The 14,678-nt window shown below is 41.1% G+C and overlaps 1 protein-coding gene across 3 annotated transcripts in view; it reads left to right on the top strand.

Annotated features, from left to right (window-relative positions):
• LOC114105005 (calcium-dependent secretion activator 1) overlaps positions 1–12,051 on the top strand; it is a 471,729-nt gene extending 459,678 nt beyond the window's left edge. For all 3 annotated transcript variants that reach the window (XM_034637086.2, XM_034637078.2, XM_034637084.2), the window contains 2 exons: positions 8,327–8,431; positions 11,872–12,051. In XM_034637086.2, the coding sequence (XP_034492977.1) occupies positions 8,327–8,431; positions 11,872–12,051 (285 nt within the window). The remainder of the gene's footprint in view (positions 1–8,326; positions 8,432–11,871) is intronic.
• The last annotated feature ends 2,627 nt before the right edge of the window (positions 12,052–14,678 follow it).

The following is a 14,678-nucleotide window of genomic DNA, read 5'->3' as shown; positions in this document are numbered from 1 at the left end:
AAGATCAGATCCTCAATGACAGTGACACTCAAGTGGGGCAGAAGCCATTGAATGGCTTCCCCTTTCCAGAAAGCATTCAGATGATATGCCCTTTAGAAAGGGTTTACTTGGCCCTTAGGGAGCTCTGACAAATCCTGAGATATGAAGTTTTTTGCCTATTTGGCAGAGATGGCTTGAACAAGCCAGGGCTTTTTTTGGTCATACCCTCCCTGAATCTTTGATTAGAACACTGAACAGAGTTAGATCCCCAAGAGACTCATGGAGCCGTGGAATTGTGGCTTAGGGTGATCAGGCTACGGTTACTTCGGTAGACATTAAAAAGACCCTGGATGATATTTTTTCACAGGTTCTTAAATTACCCAAATTGTATGGTAGAAACATGCACGGAAAGCTTTGAACGTGAAATATTTCATTACAGTATTTCAATGCAGCCATTTAAACTGGTGGTGGGAATATTTTTCCCCCCCTAATTAATAATAACTCCCCTTTGTCACTAAAAACAAAGCGAAGAGCTTAGTCACATGGGTGTGGTCAAGGGATTATCTTCCTCTTGGACTCCTTGCCAACAGATACAATGTCATTTCTTCATTAGACAGGATGCTGAGCCAGTTTCTCTGATGGATGGCTGCGTTGAGTTGGAGAAAGGGTACTTTCCAGAAAAAAGATAAAATCCTCCAGCTTTCACTGTGTCTCTTTAGTCCCCAGACACAGGTTGTTACCACTCTGTTACCAAATTACCTGCTTGCTCAGGCATTTTTAGGAGAATGGGAACTACTCATAATGTTTTATACAGTTCTGAACAGCTTGCCCTTGGGGACATTTGATTTCTTCCTTATCAAGCAGGGTGGGATAATATGGCTCACATCATAATGGGTAATGCTTAGTATGTGCCTGGCCCATTGAAAGGACTTGAGACATATTGACTCATTTAATCCCATCAACCCTAAGTGGGTTTTATTATCATCCCACTTACCAGATGAGAAAACCAAGGCACAGAGAGGTTAAAAGGGATCAATCAAGACTGACACACAAAGCCAGGCATGGGGGCACATGCCTGTAATCCCAGCAGCTCAGGAGGCTGAGGCAGGAGGATCACAAGTTTAAAGCCAGCCTCAGTAAATAAGGCAACTCAATGAGTCCCTGTCTCTAAATAAAATATTTAAAAAGGCTGGAGATGTGGCTCAGTGGTTGAGCAACCCTGGGTTCAATCCCTGGTACAAAAAAAAAAAAAGATTCACACACAGGACAGCTAGGTCCAGTGGATTCTGGTAGCCACCAGGATGCCGTGCCTCGAAGAGTTTTAAGTCCCTGCTCCATCTCTTGCTAGTTACTACCACTTTACCTCACTGAGCCTCTGTTTCCTGTCTGTAAAGCAAAACTATGGGTGATCCAACTATACTATGGCACTATTTAGAGGTAGGCTATGAACTGCCCAGGTTTTAGCTGCCTTGTGTCCCTGGTATATATGATTTAAACATGCCAATTTCAAAGGAAATGCATATTTAGAATGAACACAGTTCCTGGTGAATTTTAGCTATTGTTCAGGCTGAGGGTATGTTCAACAGAGTCATGAGTTTTAAAGAGATTGAAGTGACACACATCTGTAATCCCTGTGACTCAGGAGGCAGAGGCAAGTCCAAGGCCAGCCTCAGCAACTTAGTGAGTACCCCTGGGTTAAATCTCTGCAACACACACACACACACACACACACAGAGCTTATTTTAATGGTACATATCTAAATATTATTCTCAGTTATAGACACAGGGCTGTGTGCCTTGCTGTATGTGTGTGTGGTTACACGTGCACATGTACAAATGCTGTAACTGTACATGTTTGGCCAAAGTGAGATACCTATAATATGCATGTTATACATCAGTAAAATTTTTTCTTTAGGAAAAAAAAAAGAAAAGCAATAGGAAGAACTGAGTTTTGCACTGGACTGTTTTCATTATTTGTGAATCTACCTGAAATTGATTCTCTGACAGCACTGCCCTATGACATCTTTAATTTTATGAAAGAAACATTGGTCCCCTGATGTGAAAACTCTTGACTGTTTTGCTTTCCCTTTTCACTAAAACTTTTACAGCATATATAATTTTTTAGGACTGAAGTTTTGATCCATATTATACTTCTTTTATCTCTAATACTCTGTTAGGAAAACCCAAGCCATTGTGATGAAGGCAGCTTTGTGAGTTGTATTTTTCCTTAAAAACAAACTGCCCATGGTGAAAAATCTTTCCCACTAGCAATTGCAGAGCTACCAACATAAAATAAGAAGAAAAGGTAGGACTAAGAAGACAAACTGTGTTAATTCTAGATAAGAAAGGACATCCTGGGCTGGGGTTGTGGCTCAGCGGTGGAGTGCTTGCCTAGCATGCATGAGACACTGGGTTCGATCCTCAGCACCACATAAAAATAAAGATATTGTGACCACCTAAAATTAAAAAATAAGTATTTAAAAAAAAAGAATATCCTTCATCCTCTTACAAATTTTCCTAATCATTTCTCTCAAGAGGAAGCAATGAGTTGGGCACAGGGGTGCATGCCTGCTAGGAAGACTGAGGCAGCAGGATCTCGAGTTCAAAACCAGCCTCAGCAACTTAGCAAGGCCCTAAGCCACTCAGTGAGACCCTGTCTCTAAATAAAATACAAAATAGGGCTGGGGATGTGGCTCTGTGGTTAAGTGCCCCTGAGTTCAATCCCAGGTACCTCCCCACACCGTGTGCAAAAAAAAAAAAAAAAAAAAAAGAGAGAGAGAGAGAGAGAGACTCTAAAGTCTTATAGAATGGTCTGGTCTGACAGGGGGTTTGCATAAGTTCAGGAGATAATAAATTGCCCTTGTGACAGGTGCATATGGAATACAGTACATGGCCCCATCTCCCGTCTGTTCCTTATTTCCATTGTCACTCATCTGTGAGATGTGTTTTGTTCTGAAAACAAATGTCCCCATTAACAGTAATGTCTCTTTAGGACATCAAATTAATATCCATATGTCAGGGGTCAAGAATTAAGACTTATTAAGTGACGGTGGCAGAAAAGACAACATCACTGATTGACATCGCTGATTGGAGATTACCCAGATTTAAGCAAAAGCCCTACACTGGCTCCTGTGAACCCTTCCTTGTCCAGTGAGGTGCTAATTATTCATCTTGTCTCTCAATCCCTGCATTTTTCTGGGGAATAAAGTTTCCAGTGAATCGAAGGGCAAATGCTAGGGAGAAGTGAATGAGTCACCTCAATTGCAAAATAGATGGAAAAATCTGATACATGTAATCATCAAGATCAATTCACATTTTAATACAACATTTTAAAAATCACAATCAATGCAAAAGAATCCATGGTGAATGAAATATCAAAATTGTAATTAAAGTCAGTATTCAATCCTGCTTTTGCACAACTGTGTTTCACTGCCTCAAACTAATCCTGGAGGTAGTGAAGACTGAAGCTACAAAGAGACATGTCATGTGTAAGGATTCCTCCATATGAAGTCAGTATGTTTGCAGGCAGAATATGTGACCTGAGTATATCTGCCTGTCACTGACCTCAACTTCTATTAGAAATGGACCAAGGGAAAAAAAAATGTTTTGTTGCAAACTTGAAAGTCCATATTATGTTTCTGAGAGTCATATGATGGCTAAATTTTATTGAGTGCTTATTATGTGGTAGTCACTGTACTGGGCACTTTACATAAATTATCTCTTTTAATGCTCACACTAATCCTATGAAGTAGGTATGGCATTAACCCCAAGAGGAGACCGAGGGTCAGAGAGTTAAGCAGTTTGCTTGAGGTTATCCAGATAATAAGTCGCCAGCCCTGGCGGAAGCTGTACTTATCACCATGGGGTTTGAGAAGTCACTCATTCTTTGAATCCTTTTAACCCAAGACTTTAATCCAGAACAGTATCATTTAAAATGTGCTGTATGCACCTAAGATAGGTTTGGGTGATGATCTACCACGGCATGATTTTCCAACAGAATTGCATCGCTAAGAGTTACTCTGTGTTTGATAAGTCTTATCGAAACAGTCTGCTTTCTCCCTTAGGGTTTTTTTTTTTTTTTTAAATCTCTTAGATTGAGAGACAGAAAAAATAAATGAGAAATGATGATGGTGGCAGTTGAGGTGGGGGAGGAGACAGTAATAGTGACGACAGTGGTAGGGGGCTCACATTTATGGCAGCCAATTACCATGATGCATGAGCATTACTTTATTTACTCATCAGAAAAAGACTAGAAAAAACTGTTCCGTTCCCATTTTCATCAGGAAACTGAGTCACTGAGATTGTAAGTAACTTGCTTTAGATCATAAACTCTGGTGTGTGTTAGGGCCTGTGCTTTTAACCACCAACCTGTAAAAAGTAGAAAAGAATTAAATGGTAAGGATTTTGATCAGCCTTCCAGATCTTTTTATTTTTATTTATTTATTTACTTTGTACCAGGGATTTGAACCTGGTACAAATCTGAGCCACATCCCCAGCCCTTTTTATATTTTATTTAGAGACAGGGTCCCACTGAGTTGCTTAGGGCCTTGCCAAGCTGCTAAAGCTGGCTTTGAACTTGGGATCCTCCTGCCTCAGCCTCCTGAGCCACTAGGATGACAGGCGTTCACCACGGCACCCAGCCCAGCTCCCTTTAAATAGAACCTTCAGATGGAGTTGCAGCTGGAGAAGATCCAGCTTTTCAAGGGCCCTGAAACCCAGGGACCATACATGTGATGGATATCCCTTTGGGTTCCAAGTGGAAAACCATCACAGATTCATCCCCCCAGGGACATATTTTAAAGAAGCTCAGGCTACTGCAGATTTTATTCTCTACTGCTTTTTCTTTCTTCTTTTTTTTTTCTTTTTTTTAGGATTAAAATAACCTTACTCAGGAAGTTTTGAATTAATATACCTGAATTTAGGGAAGGCAACCAAGAAGTCTGATTCGACTTAAATATTTAGTGCATGTCGCTGGCTCGCAATTCTTTTTCCTTCCCATTTAGAGTACATTTTATCAAAAATTTAGTGCCCAGGTATTAGGATAGCTCCAGAAAAGGCATATCCGAACCAAAGACAAAAACAAAATGGGGAGAACTTAAAATGTTTTATGAATTTCGTCTTTTGAAGAATCATAACAAATCTGCTGCATTAGCATTGATCTCAAATAAAGCAACCCTGATTAATAAGCACTGGGAGCCCCACGAGGAAGAGCAAGAATAACTCAGACACCCGGTAATTCACTGATAAATATTTAACAATTGGCTTTCTAGGAGGGAGAAAGCCCTGGTCTGTGGCGTTTGCCAATGTCTGTGGTGTAAAAACCTCCTCTGTGGCCTGTTTCTAACTGTCCGCGTGTGTCCCTAAATGTGGACTTGGGAGGAGATGCATGGTGCCAGCTCTCAGGACCAGCATGTGACTGTATCTGCATGGTGGGGGGGAGGGGGAGGAATGGATGGTCTGCTATTTCAGTCCACTGGAGAGCTTGCCGCTTCTGGCATCACTCAGTGTGTGCTTGGACAAGTCACTTGTCCTCGCCTCCTCTCCCAAGGGTACTCTGGAAGATCCCTTTTACCTCTAACATTTTTAAAGTTCTAGAAGGCAGCGCCTCCTGCTTTCTCCGACTTCCAAATGCCTTTAAGCGCCTTTCTGGAAAAACCAAGTTAGCTCTGTGCTGATTCCAAAAGTGCCTCCAATTTCATCTACTGAGCATAAGGTTTGGAAAGGAGTGACTTACTCCCTTTTGCCTCTTTAAATGTGCAGCCAATGGGGCATCATACATTTTTTACACTTCTTTTGCTAGATGTGAGATCCAGGAGGAAAAGCATGGATGTTCCAGGGTTTTCTTGTTCTCCTGGGATGGGAATCTGCGTGTGAGGCACTGATCCCTTGCTGTATACTTTCCCTACCTCCCTACCCTTCCAGAAGCAGAGCAAGATGCTTGATAGCAGGCTACCTTTTTATTTGTATTTTTATTTATTTTGTGTGTTTTTTTAACTATTTTAAAACCACGTACAAGAGTGGGAACTGCCTATATAAAATGAAAGGGGGGGTGCTATTTTTTTTTTTTTTAATTTCCTGAAAGGTGGCACGTCTCTCAGCAAAGAGAAAAAAGGCATGTTGCACAAGGCTTGCTGGCAGTGATATAAGCCAGCGCCGGTTTGTCTGTTGTCACAGCCAAAGCAAAATGCCACCTCTGCCTAGAAGCCAGAGTGCCACACTCCTCTTTTGTGTCCCAGAGATGTATCCATCATGAAGCCCTGAGCTTGTAGTTTGGCCAGGAAGTCACCAAGGTTGTTTTGAAGGTCATCTTCCAACCCCAGGAGGCCAAGGTCAAAGGCAGAGGTTTTTTTTTTTTTTTTTGTTTTTGTTTTTTTTTTGACTCTCAAAATCATCAGATTCAGCAAACAAAGATGAAATTTGAGGCCTGGGGTGAGCCCAGGAGAGTCCCCAGTTGCCTAGAGTAAGGTTAGGCTGCACAAACACTTGTGACCCATGACAGCCCTGTCTCCAGACCCCTTCTTAACAAACCCAGATGCCATAGAAGCAAATGCTCCAGAATCCCAAGGCAGGAGGTGCCAAAAACACTCCCCCACCACCAACCACCACCACCAAAAAAAAAAAAAAAGTTTCAGTAAAATATTCTCACCCCTAGGGGGGAAAACCTGTCCATGCCTGAAGAAAACTGACCCTAGCCATCTCTCCCCTCTCCATGGGGTGAACTGTACATGTCACACACACACATGCACACCAAAAAAAAAAAAAAAAAATCCCCCACCCGCCTGCTCCCTGGGGAGGGACAGAAGGTTCCTAAAACTGACAGTTTCGCCTCCATGATCTTTAAAAGAGCAGGAGTTGGCTGTGAGGCTTCAGTGCTGCCTCGATTGGGGTAGTGTGGTCTCTGTTGCGGCTGGGCTCCAAAGAGAGCCACAATTGGCTCTGATGAGCAAGGAGCCTAGCTAGGAGAGAGATTGCAAAGAGGGCTTCTGGATGCCATGGCTGAGACTGTGTCGTTTCTTGCAAGGTGAAACTTGGCAGTTCTACCTTGCAAGTAAAAACCCAAATTAATTTTTTTTTTTTAAGAAATTAAGTCAGAAACAAGGCTTCAGAAAAACTGTGAGTGTTAGGCATAAACTGATTTTGGATGATCTTTAGGTGAGAAAGGGTGGAGTTACCATCGGAAACATGTTTTTATTTATGCTTTCTGAGTCCCCACTGCTGTGTGATGTGAGTGTGGTGTGTGTGTATTGGTTAGCATGAGAGTGTGCTTTCTCTCAATTCTCTAACCACTTTTTTCTTTCTTTTTCTTTTTCTTTTCTTTTTTTCTTTTTTTGCCTCTTTTCTGTGCACACTTCATATAGATGCCCTATAAATAAATATATAGGTCCGTCCACACCTTTTCAGTTTATTTGTAAATTGTTTGGTATAAGCTGCAGAGCGTAATGAAACCTGGTGAAGTTTAAAAGATTAGATTTTTTTTTCATACTGACACTTCATAACACTGTTCATATGTCTCCGAGTGAGATTTATGAATATATGAGCAGTACTGCAAAATTATACTGCACCAGAGACTTCCTGCACCACAGGGGTGGCAGTCTAAAGTGACACAGCTTCAAGCATTTTTCACAGACAAGAAGCAAAATTTAACCCCCTTAAGGGGAAGTATGATTTCAACAGCTTGAAATGAGCTCATTTGTAAATGGGTTTTTTTTCCCCTTCTTCTTCCATAATTTTTTGGTGTTAATATTAAAACAGATTGCACAGCCAATATAAGGGCACATGGGCTGCCCAGAGTAGAGTTTGGCCCTTAAAGAGAAATAATCATTCATTGTCTTTATCAGAAACACTCCAATTGGGTAAATGGAGGTAAACGTCTCCCCCAGTTCATAAGGCTCACAGCCTGATTCCCAGAATTGTACTTAGCAGACAGAAGTCCAGGGCTTTCCAAAGGTAAGTTGCAATGCACATTAAATAGTTCAGTGGAGAAGCCCCCACTTCTCTGGACATCGGAGACAATAGCATTAGGAAATCAGGAATGCTTTGAATCAACGCTGAGTAAAGTAAACCAATTCCAAAGAGAATCAGAAGAGCAAAAGGTGGACTATATTTGGAATGTCTAGAGTAGCGGAGTTCTACCTTAGCTTCTGAGTCCACACTGCTCTCATTTAGACCCATCCAGCACCTGGCGGCTTTATGTAAATTAATGTTCATGATCTCTGTGCTTGCAAACTCTCTTTAACCACTTTGTTTCCTCCTGGAACAGAGCAGGGTGCTCAAACGTGGTCTGTTCCCTGTCTGCCCCGTCAGCGCTCCACGATGCGTTGGCTGGAGAACTTCTGTCTCTTTTTCAGCAATGGTACAACAGCTCTATGAACGTCATCTGCACCTGGTTGACAGACCGGATGGACCTACAGCTTCACATATATCAGTTGAAAACACTAATTAGGATGGTAAAGGTAAAAGAAAAAAAAAATAATTATTCTCCTTTGCAAATACCTTACTGAAATACATTTCATTCCCAAGCTTCAGAACTTCCTTAACACAAAGAATATCTACATACATATAAAATACATACAAGATGATTTCTAAAACAGTTATCTCCCATAAGAAAAACCAATGAAATCACTTTGTGATGCCTGGTTAATTTTTATTTAGACTTTAATAAAAAGGAATTTGATATCTTTATCCAGATAGAAAAATTCTTTTATGTATTTGCCATTTAAAAATACAACAGAGGCCATCTCCCTTGCTTTAGATTTTAAAGCTTTGGGTGCCGTTGATGCTAATCACATAAATTACGAATTTCACTTATGGTTTAATTAAATAAAATTTTGCCACAATTAATTTAATGGAAATATTTACCTCCAGCTATTTCTAAAGATGTCCTGTGATCATTATCAGAATGCAAATCAATATTGTTCTCATAGTTAATTGAAGTAGTGTCTCTTCCAAGGCGTGTATACAATCAAATGTAAAGGATCACAAAGGTGAGATAACATACCCTCAAAGTAGCTTTTTTTCCCTGTTCTTGTGTGTGTGCCTTGAACTAATGATAATTATTTCAGCGTGAAATCTCAGTGGTTTACATGAAATAATAAGATCACAGAAGGGGGTAAATACGTTTTTGATCATTTCAGTTTCCATTTGATGCTTCACCCGTGGAGGGTTTTAAAACATTCGTATGCAAAACTCCTATTCAAAGCACAAAGTCTCTTTTAAAATACTTGAACCCTCAAGGTAGCTGAATTGCTGGGGTTTTTTAACAGTGTGCCAAAAGTCTTCCCGGCACTCACCCCCACCCCCATTTCCTGGTCCCTTTTGGATTAGCAACTACCCCCCTGAAGGTACTCCTGGACCCCAGTGCTGACTTACAACCAATTACTGTTTGGTTGTGTGTAATTAAGGAGCGTTATCATCATCTGCATTTGATCTCACAGAGCGTCTGCCCAGGAAAGGTTACAGGCAGCAAGAGTACTGTAGCTCTTTAAAAAGAAACGTATGCACTTGAACTATGAACCTGTCTTTTTCCCTTTTTTTATTTTTTTCTTTTCTTTGCTTCTTTAAGGCAAACTCACTAGCCTCTTGAATTCCATTTTCTGAGTATGAATATGCCTGGGCAGAGTTGGGGTCAGATTTTTTGTTTGACCTGAAAAGAAGACATAATTTAGAAGACCTTAAAAATGATCTCCCCATCACTGGTATTTCCAGGTCTCTGTTGAGAATTCACCCTATTTAATTAAGAAAAGATATGTCAGAGAGAAGCCTTAATGTTCACCGTCTGCCAAACACACTCGGTTGCACATACATGCATGCGCGCACACACGAATCACAAGAGGGACAACACGGAAAGGTCATGCCACGGGAGTCCCTTCACTTTCACCAAAACTGGGCCCAGCTGAATGAAGGCCGTGACACAGGGGTAGGAAACAGAATTGCCACCTCTGTGCCAAGTCCGTGACCCAGAGGTCTCCTTCTCCAGGGCAAATTTCCAAGGATATTTGGCTTTCTTTCTTGTCTCAACAGACACCCCGTTTATTCATCCATTCATTCATTATTCAGCAAGCATGTATTCATTCATCCAACACTGGGTACGATGAGGCGAGCCCCTCCCCGTGTATCACCAGATGGAGGATTCAAAAGTGACTAGACACGGCCTCTACCCTTAGGCACTCGGAGTCCGGTCGGGGAGCGCACTGCTCTGGAATTTGTATAAAGGGGAGAAATGCTAGAGCTGTTTTAGCCTTATTTTTTCTCTCCGGTTTTGGCAACAGTTATGGTATTCTAAGTGGCCATAGAATATCTGATTGAAAAGTTCAAAAATTCCGGTTGATCCACTCATTTTCCCGCCTTATTGCGCTCAAGGCGGAGACACCATTCAGGCACTGACCTGGCTGCTTCGTCCTCCTCTTCAGAAAACCTGCAGCTTGATCCATGATTTGGGTCGACCTTATACACTCAGTTCGTATTAAGAGGGAAGGAAGGCTCTATGGGTAATCCTGCTGGAGCAATGGGCATAAAATAGCAAAGAGGGAACATAGCCATCTTGCACATAATCTTACATTATGGGGCTTCTCTAAGCCAAGCTGTCATTGACTCTATGGTCATCATAATGTATGACCTTCAGAGGAGGTTGACCTTGCGATTGCTAACACTGTGACTGCATTGGATGACTATTGAAAATAGAAATAATGGTCCGGCACAGTGACACAGGCCTGTAATCCCACCGGCTTGAGAGACTGAGGCAGGAGGATTGCAAGTTCAAAGCCAGCCTCAGCAAAAGCAAGGTGCTAAGCAACTCAGTGAGACCCTGTCTCTAAATAAAATACAAAAAAAAAGGGCTAGGGGTGGGGCTCAGTGGTTGAATGCTCCTGAGTTCAATCCCTATACCAAAAAAGAAAGAATGGCAAGAGTGATACTGAAACAGGTTAACACTCCTTCTCTGGCCCCTTTAGCAAATTTCCTATATCAATAGGAGAAGCAAACAGCAGAATCAGTAGCTAAAATGATAGGCAGTGTGATGAGCAGAATTGTAGTTAAGCAGAGACCTTTTCAAAAAAAAAAATTATGAAGTAGACAACAGCCAGATGCTTCTGGTCATGTTCAATTAACACTAAGGGATTTCTAGCAAAACAGTCCTTAGGACACCTAAGGAAATCCGAAAGAAATCGCCTGAAGGAACAAAGAAAGAACTTGTGGTACAGTAATCCCAAACCATTGTTCTTGAAAAAGAGCCAAATTTCTTCCCTGAGAGCATAAAGTTGTGAACGGAATCAATACAGTTCTTTCCCAAGGAGATGAGAAATGAGTCACATGCTTGCACCATATTGATGAGGCATTAGCGCTCCATCTTGCCCATAATTGTTGCTGCCCGTAATAGGTTTCATATACCAATATACATATGTCTATCTTGTGAATGAGACAGAGGGATATGGCTCATGCAATTATAAGACTCAAAAATTCCAAAGACCAGACTGTAACTGAAATAATAAAATACCATAATCACTGGATCCATTATTTATACATTATAGCCCCTTAACACTGTCGATCATATTATTTTATACGAACCTAAGAGAAAGAACCAGACCCCCTCCCCCCCCCAAAAAAAAGAACCAAAACAATCATGGAACATTTCCCTTTATGGAATTGAATAAACACAAGCTTATGTTCTTTGCTTTGTCTCATCTAATACAGTTTATCCTGTCACAGTTTCTCATTTTCTGTCATTTAATGAATCTCAGTTTTCAGTACAAGTGAAATCTGAGCACGGTGGCTTTTTATCTAGCAATGCATAAAGAGTGACATTTAGCAGAAGGTCACACCTGCTTTGCATCCTCTCCCTACCCACCTTGGAGACGATATCTCCCTTATCATTTCATTTCATCTTTTCCCTCCTTAGAAAACCTATAGAGATTTCCGATTGCAAGGGGTCCTGGATTCCACCTTGAACAGCAAGACCTACGAGACCATCCGGAACCGGCTCACTGTAGAAGAAGCCACGGCCTCAGTGAGCGAGGGTGGGGGCCTGCAGGGGATCAGCATGAAAGACAGCGACGAGGAAGATGAAGAAGATGATTAGACCATTTGGTCCTTCGAGTCCACTGGGACAGTCCTGTAATCAATGCATGTCCTTAGTCTGTTAGTTAACTCCATTAGGGAATTTTCTGTCAACTACCATGCCCATGAGATGTTTACCAATACAATTGCCATTTTAGCTATGTGGTACCAAGATTAGCAATGACCTTCCAATCCATTGGTTTCCTTATTTCCATGTCTATATGTTTACAAGCAATATGGCGCACCATTCTTTAAATACTGTTCATGGAGAATACATAGTCCAACTGCTAGACGGGTCTCTCTTACCAGCCAAGTGAAATGATGCTTCATTCACAAACTGTGTAGACATTGAAGATAAATGGATGTGAAGGCGAGGATGCTGGAGACTTTTTTCTTTGATTCATGTTTGTGGATGCTGGTTATTTAAATGAGTACATAAATAATTTAAGCATATAGATCTGCTTTTTTTTTTTAATAAACCAAAGGCCAGGCCCCAATAGCCAACTTTTGGTTCTTTCTGTTCCCCTAAAACTAAAAAAAATATATTTTAAAAAAATGGAATCCTAGCATCCTTGTTGGCCTATCCTTTCATCTATATGCTATCAATATAGTTAGCCATAAAAGGCTACATACTGGCAGATTAATTCTCTTAATTGCCACGGCAAGGGGGCAATCCCATCATGACTTAGCATGGAGCACAGTTCAGAGTAACTGTCTTCTGTCATAAAGTTTATCATCCTAAATGTTAACATTTTGCTTTTATGTTTCAATAACTGTGTATGTAAAAAAAACCCACCTGAATATTTAAATGACAACCCTAGATTATAAATGTGTTTATAATAAGATGTGGATATTTCCCTCTGTAGACTGTAATCATAATTTAAATTATTTTGTTCCACGCTGTTTTTTATATCTGTCATGTACATTGCGTTTTGATCTGTAACTGCTGACCCTGAGGTCAGCTGCAGAGCGCTCTCTTCCTGTGTAAAGTAGTGGATCCATCTTGCTTTTGCCTTATATAAAGCCTACAGTTATGAAAGTGTGGGAAACTGTGGCTTCTCAATAAATAACCATTCAAATGTCCTGAGAATATCCACTGGCATCTGTCTTCCTCTGTCTCCTTTGAAAGCCAGACAACAAGCAGGAAGAGAGAGGAAAGGGGAGGGAAGAGGTGATTTTTCTTTTCTTTAGTTGTAAATGACACAATATCTTTTTATGTACTTTTTTTTTTAATGTGGTGCTGAGAATCGAACCCAGTGCCTCACTCGTGTGAGGCAAGCGCCCTACCACTGAGCTACAGCCCCAGCCCAGAAGAGGTGATTTTTTTGGAGTGTGCTTAACATTCTTGGAGTGGGTTGTTTTTCAGATGCTTGTCATTTCTCCACGAGAGACTGCTTCGAATTCCATTAATTCAGACTCCACTAATTCAGGATCTGTGGGCATTTGGACATGTTGGGCAGATTACGCTTGCATTATAGGATAAATAAGGGTTTGCTAAGCAAGTGAGTAGTGTAAACGAGAGAAATGTTTCTCCTGTACGAAGAGAAGGCCAACAAACTGTTTTTAAGCACCACTTTAACAGCAGTGTTTGCATTCAAACAAAGTGTGTGCCAATTATATATGATTCTTATATATTTGTTAAAGCATCTCACTAGCTTCTCTAAGATATGGAGTACTCTTCTCACTCCCCAGCCCCTCTGAGCCACATAATCACCTATGTTTGAAAGAAATCAAACACATGTAGCCCTATTTGCTTTATTTTTATGTCCCTAAATCAGGGTGACCTCTCCTGGGGGCTGTTCTGAGAGGAACAGGTGAAATGGTCACTGGTTGTTCTCTGCAGAATAGCCCTCTAGTGAGCACATCTCACACTACTTAGTCTGCAGGTGCAAATCAGCAGCAATTCTGCCCTATTTATTGAGCAACTATTCTATGCCAGGCATTCTACATGTATCATCTCACTTAAATCTCCTGACAATCATAAGAGGAGATGGTTGGCATTATCCTCATTATAGATGAGGAAATTAAGGTAAAAAGATTAAGCCAGCTTGCCCGATGGTTACACAAATCGATGCAGAAGCATGAGTCCAGAGATACCAGCATAAAACTGGTAACACAAATAGTGGGTGTATATCGTTCAGGTGTGAGAAAATTTTGACGCCTAATGGCTGGCACATAGTTAAGTTGCACTAGCAAACCCAGGATGTTTTTTTAAAGATATATTTTTATGATATTTTGAGTTTTGAAACCAAAGCATATTTCTTGCAACAATTGCAAACAATTCAAAAATGTGCAAAGTAAAGAGGGAGCATCTGCCCAGTACATACGTGTTGGAAGAGAGAAGAAAAGGCTCAGGATCCCTGAGGGGAAGTAAACCAGCGGGTTAGATACCTAACCAAAGGGCATAACGAGAACCAAGTCAGAAAAGAACATGTCTCTAAGATCAAAGTTTTAAAAAATACAAGAAGCCAGGCATGGTGCTTTACGCCTATAATCCCAGTGACACTGGAGGCTGAGGCAGGAGGATCGCAAGTTCAAAGCCAGCCTCAGCAACTTAGCAAGGCTCTGAGCAACTTAGGGAGACCCTGTCTCAAAATAAAAAATAAAAAGGAGCTAGGGATGTGACCCAGTGATTAAATGCCCCTGGGT

This window comes from Marmota flaviventris, chromosome 1 (assembly GCF_047511675.1).
Source record: "Marmota flaviventris isolate mMarFla1 chromosome 1, mMarFla1.hap1, whole genome shotgun sequence".
In the NCBI taxonomy this organism is placed as follows: Eukaryota; Metazoa; Chordata; class Mammalia; order Rodentia; family Sciuridae; genus Marmota; species Marmota flaviventris.
This window is presented reverse-complemented; position numbering and strand designations above follow the sequence as displayed.